This window comes from Belonocnema kinseyi, chromosome 1, assembly GCF_010883055.1.
Source record: "Belonocnema kinseyi isolate 2016_QV_RU_SX_M_011 chromosome 1, B_treatae_v1, whole genome shotgun sequence".
NCBI classification, from domain to species: Eukaryota; Metazoa; Arthropoda; class Insecta; order Hymenoptera; family Cynipidae; genus Belonocnema; species Belonocnema kinseyi.
Genome location: NC_046657.1, coordinates 34,404,714 through 34,424,069, shown reverse-complemented (window position 1 = coordinate 34,424,069; position 19,356 = coordinate 34,404,714). Strand labels below are relative to the sequence as shown.

The window sequence follows — 19,356 nt, the reverse complement described above, 5'->3', positions numbered from 1 at the left end:
AATTTAATTATTAGGTTGAAAATTCAAGTATTTTCTTAAAAATTGAACTGTTTTCTTATATATTTTTTCTTTTAGGTAGAAAATAATAATATTTCGTTAAAATTCAAGTTTTTGTTTAAAAATTTAATTATTTTGTTGAAAATTCAAGTATTTTGTTAGAAAGAAATCCTTTTAGTTCAAAATTCACCATTCTATCGAGATAAAAATGAAAGAATTTGTTTACAGGTGCCGTTCCCATCACAACCTATTCGTCCCCAGCCCAAATTTCTAATTCCTACATTCAAAATATAGATCCTATTTTAACGGCAACCCCAAAGACATACGAATCAGCAGCACCAATGATTCGGCCCGAAATTATCGAGCAGATAATTAACACAAAATTGCCCGAAGAAGAGGGAAAAAGAAAACCGAAAGCAAAAGGTGTCAGCACAGCTGCTGAATTAGCCATTAGTCAGGGAAAGGCCAGTTCGATTATGGCGAATGCGAGTGCGGAGGAAAGCCATCCGAAAGGAAAGGGCAAGAAAAATAAGAAAATTATTCGAATGGCGGGCGGACAAACTTGGGAGGATCCTTCTTTACTCGACTGGGACGAAGGTTCGTCAAAATAATCTCTTTTTTTTTTATTTTTGGAAGAAATATCTATTCAATTATTTATTAAATTCTCATAAATATTTTTAACACTTGTTATTTGGACAGAAATCGCCCTTTTCTTGCATTTTCGGGTGTTAAATATTTGTCTGTTGAAAAATTGAAAATGAAATTCAATTGGTAAAAGTAGAAAATTCGAGTTTCTATTTTTATTTCTTTCAATTTTTAACTGGTGAAGATTCACGGAAAAAGTGAATTTTTTTATTAAAAATAAGTGTAAGGAATGTTATATTTATATAATTTCATGTGAGAATTTAATCAACATTTTCATTAAAAAAAAAGTATTAATAATTTAAAAGGACTTAAAAATAATTTAACTTCTAATTAGAAAATTCTTTCATTGAAAATAATTCTTTTTGGTTGAAATTTCATCCTTCTAGTTTTTTAAAATTTAGCTTTTTTGTTCAAAATTCAAATATTTTGTCGAAAATTCGTATTTTTTGTTTAAAAATTCAACAATTCAGTTGAAAATTGATCTTTTTTAGTAAAAAAAAAATCTAAATATTTTCTTCAAATTTTATGTACTTTGTTGAAAATTCGTCTTTTGGTAGGAAATTAATCTTTACTGTTGAAATTCGATCTCTGTAGGTTGAAAAATAAATTATTTTGTTAAAAATTATATGTACTTTGTTGAAAATTCATATTTTGAGAATTCTTTTAGGAGACTTTTGAATTGAAAAAATTAACATTTAATTTTTAATATTTTTAACTTAGAATTGCTAAAAATAATATACATTTAAATTTTTACAGTTTAAGGCCATTTAATTTAAAACTATTACATCTGTGTTCGTTTTTTGGTAGAAAATTAATTTTTTGTGTTGAAATTTCATCCTTGTAGTTTTTTATAATTTATCTTTTTTGTTAGAAATTCAAATATTTTGTTGAAAATTGAACTGTTTTATTGAAAATCCTACTTTTTTGTAGAAAATTCTTAATTTTCGTTTGAAAATTAAACAATTCGGTTAAAAATTTATCTTTTTCAGTAAGAAATTTTAAGTATTTATTTAAAATGTTATGTATCTTGTTGAAAATTCGTTTTTCGGAAGAAAATTAATCTTTTCGATTGAAATTTGATCTTTGTAGTTTGAAAAATGAACTATTTTGTTAAAAATTCAACAATTCGGTTGAAAATTCATATCTTTTAGTAAAAAATTTAACTATTTTTTGTCAATTTCAGATAGTTGGTTGCAAATTCTTTCATTGAAAAAAATTAACATTTAATTTTGAATTTTTCTAAATTAGAATTGCTTAAAAATAATTTACATTTTAATTTCTCAAGTTTTACGGCGACATTTAATTTAAAACTGTTCATTTGTGTTTATTTTTTGGTAGAAAATTAATCTTTTTGTTTGAAATTTCAACCTTGTAGTTTTTTTTAATTCAGATTTTTCGTTAAAAAAATTCGTATTTTTCGTTTAAAAATTCAAGAATTTGTTTAAAATTTTATGTGCTTTGTTGAAAATTCATATTTTGAGAATTCTTTTAGGAAATTATTCAATTTTTAATATTTCTAACTTAGAATTGCTAAAAATAATTTACATTTGATTTATTACAGTTTAACGGCATTTAATTTAAAACTATTCATTTGTGTTCGTTTTTCGATAGAAAATTAATTTTTTTGGTTGAAATTTCATCCTTGTAGTTTTCTAAAATTCATCTGTTTTGTTAAAAATTCAAATATTTTGTTGAAAAGTCCTATCTTTTGTTTAAAAATTCAACAGTTTGGTTAAAAATGTATCTTTTTTAGTAAAAATTTCAAGTATTTGTTTAAAATTTTATGTACTTTGTTGAAAATTCGTTTTTTTGGTAGGAAATTAATCTTTACGGTTGAAATTCGATCTCTGTAGGTTGAAAAATAAATTATTTTGATTTTAGTTGAAATTTTTCCCTCCCTAGGTTGAAAATTCAGCTTTTTAGATAAAAATTTTAATATTTTGTTGAAAATTACGTTAACTTGTTAAAAATTCAACTGTTTTATAGAAAATTCTTATTTTTCGTTTAAAAATTCAACAATTTTGTAGAATATATATTTTTTTTAAATATAAAATTTAATTGTTTTAAATTTTATGCATTTTGTTAAAAAAATCATTTTTTATTAGAAAATTCATCTTTTTGGTTGAATTTTCATTTTTCTGGTTGAAAATTTAAATATTTTGTAAAAAATTCAACTATTTTATTAAAAATTTAACTTCTTTGTAAAAAAATTCATCTTTTTAGTTGAAATTTCATCTTTGTTAGTTTAAAATTCATCTTTCTAGTTGAAAATTCAAATATTTTGTTAAAAATAGAACTATTTAATTAAAAATTCAACTTCTTTGCAGAAAATTCTTATTATTCGTTTGAAAATTCAACAATTTTGTTGAAAATATATATTGTGTTTAAATATAAAATTCAATTATTTGTTTTAAATTTGATGTATTTTGTGAAAAAATCTTTTTTTAAATAGAAAATTCAATTATTTGTTTGAAATTTCAGGTACTTTGTTAAAAATTCAACAATTTTTTTGAAAATTTATCTTTTTTAGTGAAAAATTCAACTGAAAGAACATTTTTTTCTAATAGAAAATTCAATTATTCGTTTGAAATTTCATGTATTTTGTGGAAAAATATTTTTTAGTAAGTAATTCAACTTTTTGTTTAAAATTTCATGTACTTTGTTAAAAATTCTGTTTTTTTGTTTTTTCTTGTAGAAAATTAATCTTTTTGGTTGAAATTTCATCCTTGTAGGTTTAAAATTCATATTTCTAGTTGAAAATTCAAATACTTTGTTAAAAATTAAACTATTTGATTAAAAATTCAACTTTTTTGTAGAAAATTCTTAGTTTTAGTTTTAAAATTTAACAATTAAGTTGAAAATTTATCATTTTTTTAGTGAAAAATTCAACTTTTTGCTTAAAATTTCATGTGCTTTGCTAAAAATTCGTTGTTTGGTAGAAAATTTTTTTTTTTTTCTAATAGAAGATTTAATTATTTGTTTGAAATTTCATGTATTTTGTGGAACAATCTTTTTTTTCTGGTAGAATATTAATCTTTCTGCTTGAAAATTCATCTTTCTGGTTAAAAATCCAAATATTTTGTTAAAAATTGAACTATATTATTAAATATTTAACTTGTTCGTAGAAAATTCTTAATTTTCGTTTGAAAATTAAACAATTCAGTTGAAATTTTATCTTTTCTTAGTAAAAAATTCAACTTTTTCTTTAAAATTTCATGTACTTTGTTAAAAATTTGTTTGTTTGTTTGTTTGTTTGTTTGTTTTTTTGGTAGAAAATTATTCTTTTTCTAAACAGAAAATTTAATTAAATGTTTGAAAATTCATGCAATTTTTGGATAAATCATTTTTTGGTAGAAATTTCATGTTTTTGTTTTTAGTTGAAAATTTTTCCTCCTATGTTGAAAATTCAGCTTTTTAGATAAAAAATTATATATTTTGTTGAAAATTACGTTAACTTTTTAAAAATTCAACTGTTTTGTAGAAAATTCATATTTTTGCTTGGAAATTCAACAGTTCGGTGGAAAAAATATTTTTTTATTAAATAGAAAATTCAATTATATGTTTGAAATTTCATGTATTATGTGGAAAAATATTTTTTAGTAAATAATTCAACTTTTTAATTAAAATTTCATAGTATTTATATATTTTGGTGGAAATTGAGTTAATTTGTTAAAAATTCAACTGTTTCGTAAAAATTCGTATTTTTCGCTTGGAAATTCAACAGGTAGGTTGAATTTTTTCTTTTTTTAGTGATAATTAAACTATTTTTTTCTTTTTTTATTGTTAATTAAACTATTTTATTAAAAATTCAACTTCTTTGTAGAAAATTCCTATTTTTCTATTGAAAATTTATCTTTTTTAGTGAAAAATTCAACTGTTTGTTTGAAATTTCATGTACTTTGTTAAAAATTATTCGTTTTTTTTTTTTTTTGGTAGAAAATTAATATTTTTTTTAAAGAGAAAATTTAATTATTTGTTTGAAATTTAATGTGTATTATGGAAAAGTCCTTTTTTTTGTAGAATATCAATCTTTTGGTTGAAATTTCATCCTTGTAGATTGGAAATTCATCTTTCTGGTTAAAAATTCAAATATTTTATTGAAAATTGAGTGCTTTTGTTAGAAATTCAACTTTTTTGTAGAAAATTCTTAATTTTCGTCTGAAAATTTAACAGTTCGGTTGAAAAAATAAATATTTTTTAAATAGAAAATTCAATAAATTTTTTGAAATATCATGAATTTTGGGAAAAATGCTTTTTTTTTTAGAAAATTCATCTTTTTGATTGAAATTTCATCCTTTTAGGTTTAAAATTCATCATTCTGGTTAAAAAATCAAATATTTTCTTGAAAATTGAACTATTTTATTGAAAATTCAACTTTCTTTTATAAAATTCTTAGCTTTAGTTTTAAAATTTAACTATTAAGTTGAAAATTGATCTATTTTTAGTGAAAAATTCAACTGTTTTCTTACGATTTCATGTACTTTGTTAAAAATTTCGTTTTTTGGTAGAATTTTTCTCTTTTTAGGTTAAAAATTCAAATTTCTAGATAAAAATTCAAATATTTTGTTGAAAATTGAGTTGATTTGTTAAATATTCAACTATTGTAGCAAATTCATATTTTTCGCTTAAAAATTCAACAGTTTGACTGAAAATATGTATATTTTTTAGATAGAAAATCCAATTATTTGTTTTAAATTTGATGTATTTTGTGGAAAAATCATTTTTCGGTAGAAAATTCATCTTTCTGGATAAAAATTCAAATATTTTATTGAAAATTGAACTATTTTATTAGAAATTCATCTTGTTCGTAGAAAATTCTTATTTTTCGTTTAAAAATTCAACAATTCGGTTAAAAATTTATCTTAGTGAAAAATTCAACTGTTTGTTTAAAATTTAATGTACATTGTTAAAAATTCGTTTTGTGGTAGAAAGTTAATCTTTTTTTTTTATACATAAAATTTAATTATTTGTTTGAATTTTCATGTCTTTTGTAGAAAATTATTTTTTTTTGCAAAATAATAATCTTTTTTGTTAAAATTTCATGTACTTCGTTAAAAAATTGTTTTTTGGTAGCAAATTCTTATTTTCTGTTGAAATTTCCCCCCTTTAGGTTAAAAAGTCAGATTCTAGATAAGAATTCAATAATTTTATTTAAAATTAAGTGATTTTGTTAAAAATTCAACTGTATAATCCTTGTAGATTAAAAATTCATCTTTCTGGTTGAAAATACAAAGATTTGGTAGAAAATTGAACTATTTTATTAAAAATTTAACTTTTTTTGTAGAAAAGTCTTAATTTTCGTTTGAAAATTCAACAATTTGGTTGAAAATTTATCTTTTTTTTTTGTAGACAATTAGTCTGTTTCAAAACAAAAATTTTAATTATTTTTTTGAAATTTCCTGTATTTTGTGGGAAAATCATTTTTTGACAGAAATTTCATTTTTTTTTGTTGAAATTTCATCCTTGTAGATTCAACAATTCAACAATTTGGTTGCAAATTTTATGTGCTTTATTCTAAATTCTTTTGTCGGTAGAAAATTAATCTTTTTTTTAAAACAGAAAATTAAATTATGTGTTTCAAATAAAATGAATTTAGTGGAAAATTCTTCTTTTTTTTCTTCAAAATATTAATATTTTTGGTTAAAATTTCATCCTTGTAGGTTTAAAATGTCATGTATTTTGTTGAAAATTAATTTTTTGGTAAGAAATTAGTCTTTTTTTTTTAAACAGAAAATTTAATTATTTGTATGAAATTTCATGTATTTTGTGGAATATTCTTTTTTTTTTTTGTAAAATATTGATCTTTTTGCTTAAAATTTCAACCTTGTGGGTTGAAAATTGAACTATTTTGTTGAAAATAAAATTATTTTGTTCGAAATTAATATGTTTTGTTAAAAAGTAATCATTTTTAGATAAAAATTCAAATTTTTTTTTTTTTTTTTTTTATTAAACTTTCGTCGATCGGGTCAGAAAAGTCGCCCTTTCTTATTGACAATTCATCTTCTTTTTTTTATCGAAATATATTGTTTTTTAAATTTATTTGAATTACAAATTATATTATTTCATTTCTACAAGAGAGATTCTACATGGAATTTTTAAAATGAATTTTTTCCCACACATTATAGTTAATGTACTTTCCTCAATTTCAGACGATTTTCGAATATTCTGCGGTGATTTGGGAAACGACGTCACCGACGAAATGCTGATCCGAGTTTTCGGAAAATATCCGAGTTTTCAAAAAGCGAAAGTCGTCCGCGACAAGAGAACCAACAAAACGAAAGGCTTTGGTTTTGTTTCCTTTAAAGATCCCCAGGATTTCATCAAGGCGATGAAAGAAATGAATGGTGAGTTGAAAAAAAAAAAAAATAATTTAAAAAATATCGATCTTAGAAAATAAAACTTTATTGTGAATAATACAGATTCGTGATAAATTGTTCGTTCGAATAAAGTCGCAGTCGTGTCTTCGTCTAAGGATAAATAAAAGTTTAAAAAAAAAAAAGTTGAAAAAAATTGCAAAATTCGCACAGGATCGAGAAAAAATGAAATTAAAATTAAATCCTTAATGAAATCATTTTCTGCGAGAACTTTCTCCTCAGAAAGTCTCGTTCATCCTCCTCTTTTTTTTATTTTATCCTGGATGTCTACTCTACCTGGAAAACCTCGAAATTTTTTCCAGTGCGTGATTTTTTTTTTTTTTTGTTTATATTACTGTATTTAACTATTTTTTTTACATTTTGAATAAACATTGATATTAATTTTTAACCGTACAGATGCATTTTTAACCAAAAAATGGATTTTTTCAACTAAAAAATACGAATTTTTCAATAAAATTGATCAATTTTAAACAAAATAATTCAATTTTAAGCCAAAGAATAAAATGTTCTTAAAAAAATGAATGAAAGAAACAAAATGGCAATCAAATTATTCAAATATTAAGCTAAAAAAAGAATTTTCTGTAAAGCAGTCGAATTTTCTACAGAAAACAACGAATTTTCAACAAATTAGTGAAATTTTCAACCAAAAAAAATTAATTTTTTGAGCAAAAAAACACGAACAAATTTTCAACGAATAAAGATTTTTTTAATCGGAAAAAGTGCACCTAATTTATTAAAGTTTTAAGCCAAAAGAAGAATTTAATGTAAAACAGTTGAATTTTTAATAAAAACATTAATTTTATACAAAAAAGGCGAATATTCTGTAAAAGAGTTGAACTTTCAACGTAAAAATATAAATTTTCAACGAAAATGGTAATTTTCAACCTAGCAGTTTCATTTTTTTTAACAAGAAAATTTATTCATCTGGAATAGTTAAATTGTCAGTTAAAGAAATTTAGTTTCAAAAAAAAATCAGAAATTAATTTCCAACTGAACTGACGAATTCTCAACAAAAATTTTCATATTTTGAAATTATTTTCCATTGATTTCATCTTTTTTTTTTAACTCGCTTGGAATTTTTAGAAATTTCATATTTTTAATTGAAAATATAACTTCTATTTTTGGTCTATAATTATCTTGTCAACTTGAAAATTCATCTTTTTTGTTAGAATTTAATATTCTTAGTTGAAAATTGATCCAGTTAAAATTCTTTTTTTTTTAGTAAAAATTCATCACTTTGTTTGAAAACGTAAATATATATATATATTTTTAATTGAAAATGAGTTTTTTTTGTGTGTAAATTTTGCTTTAAACTGAAAATGTGACCATTTTAATTGAGTATTTCATAATTCTATTTAGAAATTCAATCTTTAGTTGACAATTTTTTATTAGTTGAAAATTCATGTCTTTTTTTTTTATTTATTTTTTTTGTAGAAATAAAAATATCCTAATCGAAGATTAATCTTCTTCTTTTGAAAATTTATCATTTTAGTTGAAAATTGATATTTTCTAGTTAAAAATTCATAGTTTTGGTTACAAATTTGTTATTTTTTATGTGGAAAATTAATTTTTTTGAACTAAAAATTAAATTTCTAATTACAAATTGATCTTTTTTGGTTGAAAATTTAACTATTTGGTTGAGAATTCATGTATTTTGTCAACAAAAAAAAAACATTTTTTTTTGTAAAAATTCATCAGTTTATTTGACAATTCTTATTTTTTAGTTGTAAATTCAAATAGTGCGTCGAAAATTGATAAATTAATTGAATTTGCCCTTAATTTCATGTATAAAAAGATACAATAAAAATCTGTTTGCATTATTATTCAAATTCATGGACTTGTAAAGACAAATTCAACAAATTATTAATCAGGATTTCAGTATTATTTAATTAATTAATTAATCGGTGGTGCTAATATATTTAAGAATTTCTTATTATTAAAATTCTACAACAAAATACGAAAAACTTGAGTTTTCCATAGAAAAAAAAAGGAAAATCTCAACATAAGGATTAATTGTCCACCAAAAAAAATGAATTTCCAATAAAATACATAAATTTTTTATTAAAAAATACATTTTTTAAAGATAAAAAAGTGGTTCACAAATTAGTTAAACTTTCAAACAAAGAAATTAATTTTTAAAATCAAAAAATTTCAATTTTTAACCAAAAAAAAGTTTTAAAAATTAATTTATAACCATTAAATACGAAGTTTCAACGAAAATAGTTATTTTTCCGAAGCAAAGAAATTAATTTTAAACGAAAAAGATACATTTTTCAGCGAGCAGATTAAAATTGCTCTACAAAAGTCGAATTTTCAAAAAAATATATGAATTTTCAGATAAAAAAGATAAATTTTTAACCAAAAATGAAATAATTATATTTTTAGTTGAAAAAATTAACTTTTAGAATTTTTTAAACTTTTGAAGAGTTTAAAAATGGTTTAAAACTTTGAACCATTGGCGAAAATCTATCAAATATCTTTTAATTTCTTCCAAACTTCTAAAAATCCCTGCTATTTATATTAAAGTGATTTGAATATTTTCTCAAATTTGGTAAAATCCTGTAAAATAATTTATTTTAAAAAAGTGGAAAAAATAAATAGTTATCTGAAAATTTTGTTGTGTGAAAACTTAGTATTCCCTTTAAATTATAATTTAGACTAGTTCTTTTTTCTTTCTTGACTGAAAAAGAAAACTTTACGAGAATTTTTTTAATTTTGCAGGATATATATTTTTTGTTGAGAGAACTGAATTATTTCAAAAGATATATAAAAGTTTGATAAATTTTGAAAAGATTAGAAAATAATTTAATTCATGACAAGATTTCCAAAACTGTAAAAGAAAATGCAGATTTTAGAAGATTTCGAAAAAAGAATCTTTTTAAGAACTTTAAAACGTTTTTAAAGAATAATAAAAAAAAAAACATTTTAAAATTTCTGGAAAAATTTAAAAGGATTTTTTTTCACCGTGAATTTTAGGAGCAAAATTGAGAGAATGTAGAATATTTTAAAGCAAAATTTGACAATTTGGCCAGGTTACAAAATTTTAGGTTACAAAATATCGAATAAAAAATTCGAAATTTAAAAAAAATTTAGAAAGGTTTCAAGAAAGTAAACATTTCTTTAGATTCTTGGGAAAAAGATTTTAATTTTGAAAAAATAATTCTTAAAGTAAATTTAAAAAAGTTTATAGAAATTTATAATTATGTCGAAGATATTGAAGAAAAATAATATTTTTGAGTGGGAAATGTAACTATTTTGTTGAAAAATCGTTTGTTTTTTTTTTTAGTAAAAAAAAATCTTTTTGTCTGAAAATTAATTGTTTCAACTGAAAATTTAACTTTTACTTTTTGTGAAAAATAAACCGGTTTTACTTGATAATTTAATTATTTGGTTGAAAATTATTTTTTTTTTATTTGAAAATTCGCTTCTTCTTGAAAAAACGTATTTTTAGTAGAAAAATAATCTTGTCTGAAAATTCATCTTTTTGGTTGAAAATTCAAGTATTCCAATTAAATATTTATCATTTTGGTTGAAAATAAAACTATCCTAAAATAAATCTGCTGTTTTTGTGGTAAATTATTATTTTTTTTTAAATTAAAAATGTAACTATTCCATTTTTGGTAAATTTATGTTTGAAAATGTGTTTCATTTTTGGTTTATATTCATTTTTGCCTTAAACCTAATGTTTCATAATTTTACTTAAAAATTTATCTCTGGTCAAACATTCGCTTTTTGACCAAAAGTTAAATTTTTTCTTGAAAAATTATCCTTTTTAGTTGAAAATTCGTCTTTTTTGTTAGAAATTAATCTTCTACGTTGAAAATAATTCTTTTTGATTTAAAATTCAAATACTACACTAAAAAATTCAACTATTCCAGTTAAATATTTACAATTTTATTTGAAAATTGATCAATTTGTTTAAAAATGTAACTATTTTTTTTAAGTAATTTTTTTATTTTAAATTTAACTCAAAACAATTGAAATTTCCGTAGTTCTAGTTTAAAAATTCGTTTGATTAAACATTAATTTTTTAACTTAAAATTTAATTATTTAAGTTTTGGTTGACAATGTATTTTTTTGCAGCAAAAATTAATTTTTTATTTGGAAATTCAACTATTTCCGATTAAGATTTATAATTTTAGTTGAAAATTCTTATGTTTGATTACAAATGAATTTTTTTAAACCAAAAATGTTACTATTTTAGTTGAAATTTCTACAATTTGTTTAAAAATGCAACTATTTGGTTAAAAATTCATCTATTTTTCTAAAAATCCAAATTTTTACTTGCAAACCTTTTTTAAATAAAAATTTTGATTGAATCTCTAGAAACTGGAATAAATTATTATTTATCATAAACTCGCGAAACTCTATAAATATTTCGAGTTCATTATTATAAAAAAAATTCAAAACCTGGAATTGTCGGGAAATTTGTTTCCAGAATTTTGAGTAGACACCCTATTTAATTAATTTCCTTGTTTCTTTCTTTGTTTTGTTTTTTCGGTACTTTATTTACCAGAAGGTCCCCAACCGTAAGAGATAAAGAGTTGGGGAATAATCGAATATTGTTTTCGCGATCCATTCCGAAGTGCGACTCGATAATTCGGCTGTGTATTTTTACTCGGAATTGGAATAATTTCGGCATTTCTGTGTGGCTTTTCGGGTTTTTGTGCCTCTCCTGAAGTCGATACTGAGGTGCCGTGATTATTTCGAGAATTGTGGGGACTCATGTAGAGAACGGAAAATGGCATTCCTCCAGCTCCCCAACCTCTTGACGTAAAAACGTCCTTTTTTGATAATCTGCTGGAAAATGCGGAGGAAACTGGAATTATTCGGTCCGAGGTATCGAATTTTTCCGGGGTTTCTTGCCAGTCGCCTGAACCGGCTCCTCGAATTGTCTGTAGCCTGAAAACGAATTTAGAATTTAGATTTGAAGGTGAGAGGGAAAGGAAATTTTTTATTTATATTTAATTTAGAATATCCAACTATTTTTGGGAAAAATTAATTTTTTTTTGTTTTAATTCTATAGTCAGGTTTAGATTTCGAATTTTCATATGCCTGGAGAATGACCGAGAATTTAATTTAAAATTTTGGTCAATTCAGAAAGTTGATTTCTACTTTATTTACAGATTGCAGGGCATATGAGTGAAAGTAATTATTGTTTTTATTTTAATTGAAAAAGATTTAAAAAGATTTCTAAAGATTTTGTAAAAACTTGAAATTACTTCAAAAATATATCGATTATTTAAAAAAGATTTCATAGTTTCCATAAAATTCGTAGTTAAGATATCAAAAATTTAAAACGATTTTAGAAGATTTTATAAAGATTTGAAATAATTAAAAAAAAAAAAAAGATTTCATATATTTAAAAGGATTTCCAGTGCTTTCAAAATACTTCACAATAAAGACATCAAATATTTAAAAAGACTTCATAAAGATTTGAAACGATTTCAAAAAATTTTTGAAAAACTTCCCAAACATTTCAAATAATTAAAAATATTGTAAGAGATTTCAGAAGATTTTCAAACATTTGAAAAAACTACAAAAACATTTCAAATATCTAAAAAGATTTGGAAGATTTTATAAAGATTTCATAAAACGTCTCAAAGAATTCCAATAATTAAAAAAATTGAAAAATATATCAGAAGACTTTATAAAGATTTTAAATTACTTCAAAAACTTCACAATTAGGATATCAAATATTTAAAAAGATTTCAAAAAAGTTCCAAAATATTTCAAATAATATAAATAATTAATCAAGATTTTAGGAGATTTTGTAAAAATTAAAAAAATGTCAACAATTTTCAAATATTAAAAAAAAAGTTCACAAGATTTATGTCAAAGGACTTCGAAAAACTATAAAAATATTTGAAATATTTACAAAGATTTCGGAAGATTTTATAAAGATTTCAAAAAACTTCCCAAAGATTTCAAATAATGGAAAAATTGAAAAACATTTCAGAAGACCTTAGAATGATTTCAAAATGATTTAAAATATTTCAAAAGATTTTAAATGTTTTCAAAAAACACAATTAACATATCAAATATTTTTAAAGATTGTATCAAGATTTGAAATGATTAAAAAAATATTCCAAATATTTATAAAGATTTTAAATGACTTCAAAAAGATTTCAAATGTCTAAAAAGATAGCAAATGTTTTCAAGAAGCTTCATACAGATTTAAAATATTTTTAAAGATGTCAGAAGATTTTATAAAAATTTCAAAAAACTTCCCAAAGATTTCCGATAGCATAAAAAATTTAACGAGAATTCAGAAGATATTATAAAAATTTCAAAAAGATTTGGAATATTTTATAAATATTTCAGCAAACTTGCTAAAGATTTCCAATAATTAAACAAATTGAGAAATATATCAGAAGACTTTATAAAGATTTCAAATAATTCAAAAAGATTTCAAATGTTTAAAAGGATTTCAAGTATTTTTTAACAAATGCAAAAATATTTAAAATATTTCAAGCTAAATTTCAGAAGATTTCCAAAGTTTTTAAAAAGAATTATAAAGATTGGAAATATTTGAAAGGTTTTTATAAGATTTGAAATGTTTAGAAAAAAATCTCCCAAAGAGTTCAAATAATAAAAAAGGTTGTTTAAAGATTTCGATTGACTACAAAAAACTTTTAAAAGATTCAAATATTCAAAAAGATTTAAAAAGTTTTCAAACAAATTTACAAAGATTTCAAATAATTAAAAAGATTGAAAAAGATTTCATAAACATTCCAAATAACTTGCAAAAACTTCAGAAAGATTCCAAAAGATTTCAAATGACTTGAAAAAACTTCGAAAATCAGTTATAAAAATATTTTAAAAGATTTCAGAAGATTTCAAATAATTAGTTCAAAAAGTTTTCATACATTTAAAAGAATATCAGAAAATTTTGTAAAGGCTTAAAATGACTTAAAAAAGATTACAAATACTTAAAAAGATTTAAAATGTTTTCAAACAAAAAAATGCACAAAGATTATAAATAATTTTAAAAAAATTGAAAATGATTTCAGAAAATTTTATAAAGACTTTAAAAAACTTCAAAAAGATTTAAAATATTTAAAAGGATATCAGAAGGTTTTCTAAAGATTTGAAATGATTTTAAAAAAACTTCAAAAAGATTTCAAATGTTTTCCATAAACTTCGCAATTAAGGTATCAAATATTTAAAAAGATTTTAGAAGATTTTATTAAGATTTGAAATGATTTGAAAAAACATCAAAAAGATTTGAAATAATTAAAAAGATTGAAAAGAGTTTCATAAAGATTTCAAGTGACTTGCAAAAACTTCAATAAGATTTAAAATATTTCAGAAGATTTTAAATGTTCTTAAAAAACTTCCTAAAAATTGAAATATTTAAAAAAATTTCAGAAGATTTCCAATGTTCTCAAAAAGCAATTCTCAAAAATTACAAATAATTAAAAAGATGGAAAAAGATGGAAAAAGATTTCAAATATTTAAAAACATTTTAGAAGATTTCAAATGTTAAAAAAAAATTTGAAATATTTAAAAAGATTTTCGAAGATTTCAAATGTTAAAAAAAAACTTCCGAAGATTTCAAATAATTAAAAAGATTTGATAAAGATTTCGAATAACTTAAAAAAACTTCAACAAGATTCAAAAAATTAAAGATTTCTAATGTTTTCAAAAAACTTCACAAAGATGTCAAATGTTTTTTAAAAACTTCAAAAAGCTTTGCATTTTTAAAAAAGATTCTAGAAGATTTTCAATTTTTTCAAAAAATATCAGAAAGATTTGAAAAATGTAAAAAGATTTCAAATGATTTCAAAACGCTTCAAAAAGATCTTAAATATTCAAAAACACTTTAACAGATTTAAAAACATTTCAAATGTTTTCAAAGAAATTGATTTAATTATTTATTATTGATTATTTAATTTGGGGATGAAAATTTTTTTTTTAGTTCTTAATTCAGCTATTTGGTTGAAAATTTGTCTTCTTGAATTAAAAAATCATGTATTTTGTTGAAAAAAATTTTTTTTTTCTCAGAAAATTAATCGTTTTATTTGAAAGTTAATCTTCTTTAAAAATTCGTCCTTTCGGTTAAAAATTTCACTATTCCAGTTAAATATTTATCGTTTTAGTTAAAAATTCATCTTTTAGGTTGGAAATAAAATTGCTTGGTGGAAAGTTAACCTCTTTTGTTAAAATTTAATTTTTTGTTTTTGAAGATTCATTGTTTTAATTAAAAATTCATTTCTTTCATTAAAAAATGAGCTGTTTTCCTTTTACTGAAAAAGTAACTATTACTTCAGTTGAAAAGTCCATAATTTGTTTACAACCAATTTAATTTTTTAATTCTTTGTTGAAAAAATATCTATTTTAGTTAAAAATTCGCCTCGTTTTTTGCACAAATTAATTTTCTCGATTGAAAATTAATCTTTTTGGTTAAAAATTTTAATATTCTGGTCAAAGATTTAAAAATTTTTGTTAAAAATATATCTTTCTTGTCAAATTCAACTATTCCAGTTAAATATTGACAATTTTATTTTGAAATTCATCACTTTGGTTGAAAAATAAACTATTTTCTTGAAAAATGTTTGGTTGAAAATTTGTCTTCTTGAATTAAAAATTTAACTACTTCGTTAAAAATTCATATGTTTTTATGAAAAATGATATTTTTTGTTATAAAATTAATTTTTTCATCTGAAAATTAATCTTCTTGTTTAAAATTTCACCTTTTCGGCAGAAAATTGAACTTTTTTTTTTAAATCCTTTTTTTTTTGTTGTTGTTAAACATTAATTTTTTTCAACTGAAAATTTGGCTATCCCATTTTGAGTTGAAAATTAATTTGTTCTCGTTCAAAATTTGAAAATTTGCAGAAAAATTGGTCTTTTTTAATTGAAAATTCAACTTTTTGTTTCTGAAAATTCAACTATTTCGTTCGAAATTCACGTATTTTGTAATGTTTTTCTTTGAAAGTTAAGCTTCTTTAAAAATTTAACTATCCCAGTTAAATATTTATCATTTGAGTTAAAAATTCATCTCTTAGGTTGGAAATAAAAATATTTTGTCGAAAGTTAAACTCTTTTGTTAAAAATTAATTTTTTATCGCTGAAAGTTCATCGTTTTAATTAAAAATTTATTTCTTTGGTTGAAGATTATTTTTTGTTTTACTGAAAATGTAACTATTATTCCATAATAATATTATTAATTAAATAAACTATTATTCTTTAATTTTTTTACTAAACATTTAATTTTTCAATTCTTTGTTTAAAAAAATTTCTATTTTATCTAAAAATTCGATTTTTTTTTGTGTAGAAATGAATTTTTTTGGTTGAAAATTAATCTTTTTGGAGAAAAATTCAAATATTCTAGTTACAGATTCAGAAATTTAGTTGAAAATTCATCTTTCTTGTTTAAAATTCAAATATTCCAGTTAAATGTGAACAATTTTATTTTAAAATTTAGTTCTTTCGTTGAAAATTGAACTATTTTTTCGAAAATCCGTTTGGTTTGTTTTATTGAAAATTAAAATTTTTAACTGAAAGTTTAAGTATTCCATTTTTTGTAAAAGGAAATGATATTTTTGAGTGGAAAATTTAATTATTTGTTTGAAAATTAATTAATTTTGCAATCTAATTCTTCTAAATTCAACTGTTTGGTTGAAAATTTGTCTTCTTGGATTAGAAATTCAACTATTTAGTTTAAAAAATTATGTTTTGTGATAAAAAATTATATTTTTCTTTGAAAATTACTCTTGTTTAAAAATTTATCTTTTTGGTTGAAAATTCAACTACTTCGTAATTTGTTTACTAAAAATTTAATTATCCAATTATTTGTTAATTTTTTTTCTAGTTTAGCTAAAAATTCGTATTTTTTTGTGGAAATTAATTTTCTTGGTTGAAAATTAATTTTTTTGTTTAAAAATTCAAAGGTTCCAGTTAAATGTGAACAATTTTTTTTTAATTCAGTTATTTGTTTGATAATTTAACTATTTTCTTGAAAATCCGTTTTGTTTGCTTTTTTGAAACTTTAATTTTTTAACTGAAAGTTTAAGTATTGCATTTTTTGTAAAAAGAAATGATATTTTTGAGTGGAAAATTGAATGATTTGTTTAAAAATTGATTAATTTTGCAATTTTTTGCTCTGCTGTGTTAACCTTGTTGTTTATTTACCTTGGCGCTTGCATTTCCGGGTCTTCCTGGGAAATAAAAGGAGAACCTGGTGCATCTATCACTGGTATCCAACTCCAGCAAGATTCGTTTGTGGAACAAGGAGGCGAAATTATCGGGGTTAATTCTCCCTCTTTCCAATTTTTTAAATCTAAACCTGGAGCAGCTTCTGCGAGAAAAAAAATTCTCACTCCCAGCAGCACCATAGCCTTTGATAAAATTCCTTCCTTCCGGCTTTTCCCCATTTTCTGAGGGGGAAAAAATATATTTTATGACAAATGTCTCAATTATTTCAAATAGCGAAAGTGCAAGCTACAAATCTATTTTCTGGGATTAATTTATTGCTATATTTCAAATTACAGCCAAACCGATAATTAAACAAAATTTGTGGAAAATTAAGGAAATTTTTATCAAGAAACGTAAATTGGACCATTTTTTAAATTTAATTTGAAATTGTTTTGTGCTGTTTATAAAAGATTCTATGTTTAGAATCTTACGATAAATTAATGGTCGAGGAAAATTTAATAGTAGATTTTTCAATCGAGAAGAATGAACTATTTAATAACAAAAAATCATGGGATTTTCAATCAAAACATATTTTTTAGACATGAAAAAAAAACTTTCAATCAGATTGTTGAGTTATCAAGCCAAAAAAAAAAGTAATTTTCTAGAAAAATTGTCAAATAAAAATATCAATTGTTAACTAAAAATGGGAAGTTATACTATTAATTTAAAAATTTACCTTTTAACAACAACAAAAACTAATTTTAAACAAATACTTAAAATTTTTAATCCAACGGTTAAGCATTTAACAAAAAAAAATGTTTTTTAGCAAATGAGTTCAACTTTTCTAGAATTCAAGGATTAAAAAAAGTTTTTGCAAAACTAAGGACATTTTTGTAAATAATAGTAAATTTGACATTTTTAATTCTTAATTTGACATTGTTTTGTTCCGTTTATAAAAGATTCCATGTTAAACATCTTTCGATAAATTAATGGTCCAGGGAATGTGAAAAATTAAGTAAGTTTGAAAATGTAGATTTATGGTTAAAAAATTTAGTATCTGTTTGAAAATTGAAAAAAAAATCTTTTTTGGTTCAAAAATTCGTCGGTTTTAGTAGAAATTTAAATCGTTTTTCGATAAAAATACAACTTTTTGTTTGAAAATTTATTCATTTTTTTTATTTTTAATTAAAATCCGTTTAGTTTAAATATCTATCATTACATTTTTGTTTAAAAAAAAAATAAAAGTTCATTCTTCCCAGTTGAATAATCTACTATTAAATTAAACAATTGTATTAGTTGATTCAAACTTGAATCATTTTTTTAAAAGTGCAATAATTAAAAAAAGTAATACTTTTGGTTTAAAAATTCAAATTTTTGTTCTAAATTTGTCTTTTTGGTTTAAAAATGTCTCTTTTTTAGTAGAAATCAAATTTTTTTTGGTATACAGTGTAACTGTTTTTTTTTTTTAATTCTTCTTTGTTGGAAATTAATTTTTTTTTTAATTCAACTTTTTTCAAAAAAATATTTTTTTGTTGCAAATTTCACTATTCTGTTGAAATATCCTTTTCTTTTTCTAGAAAATTATTTTTTTTCTGAAAATTAAAACTTTCCTTTTTTGAATAAAAAGTTCTCATTTTTTAGTCCAAATTCAACTAATTTTTTTAAATTTGTATTTTTTGTTAAAAAATTAACCTGTTGAGAAATCAACTGCTTTATAGAATATTCTTCTTTTCGCTTAAAATTTCAACAATTTAAACGAAGTTTGTTTTTCTTTCCTGGCTAAAATATTTTTTTGAGGAAACGCTTTTTTATTGTGTGAAAAATTAATTTTTCTTGTTGAAATTTTCACTCCTTTGTTCAAAAATAGTTTTTTATTTCTTATTAGTAGTAAATTGATTTTTATTACTGAAAATTGAACTGCCTTTTTTGCATGTAAATTTTTCATTTTTCTATTTGAAAATTCTACTATTTGTTTGAAAATCCTAATTTTTTGTTATAAAATTAACGTTTTTATTGGAAATTCATGTGTTTCACAAAAAAAAAATTATTTTAACTTAGAACTTCAACAACTTGCATGTACTTTTTTTTCTTTTCTGACTGAAAATTCTTTATTTGTAAACAATTTTTTGTTTGTTTGAATACTTCACTATTTTGTTGAAAATTCTTTTTTTTTGTGTGAAAATATATTTTTTTACTAAAA

General features: G+C 21.5%; 1 protein-coding gene across 2 annotated transcripts in view; it reads left to right on the top strand.

The window, feature by feature from the left end:
* Nucleotides 1–19,356, top strand: part of LOC117173466 (RNA-binding protein 42) — a 51,039-nt gene that overhangs the window by 7,381 nt on the left and 24,302 nt on the right. For both annotated transcript variants that reach the window (XM_033362071.1, XM_033362062.1), the window contains 2 exons: nt 226–594; nt 6,792–6,986. In XM_033362071.1, coding sequence (XP_033217962.1) covers nt 226–594; nt 6,792–6,986 — 564 coding nt within the window. The remainder of the gene's footprint in view (nt 1–225; nt 595–6,791; nt 6,987–19,356) is intronic.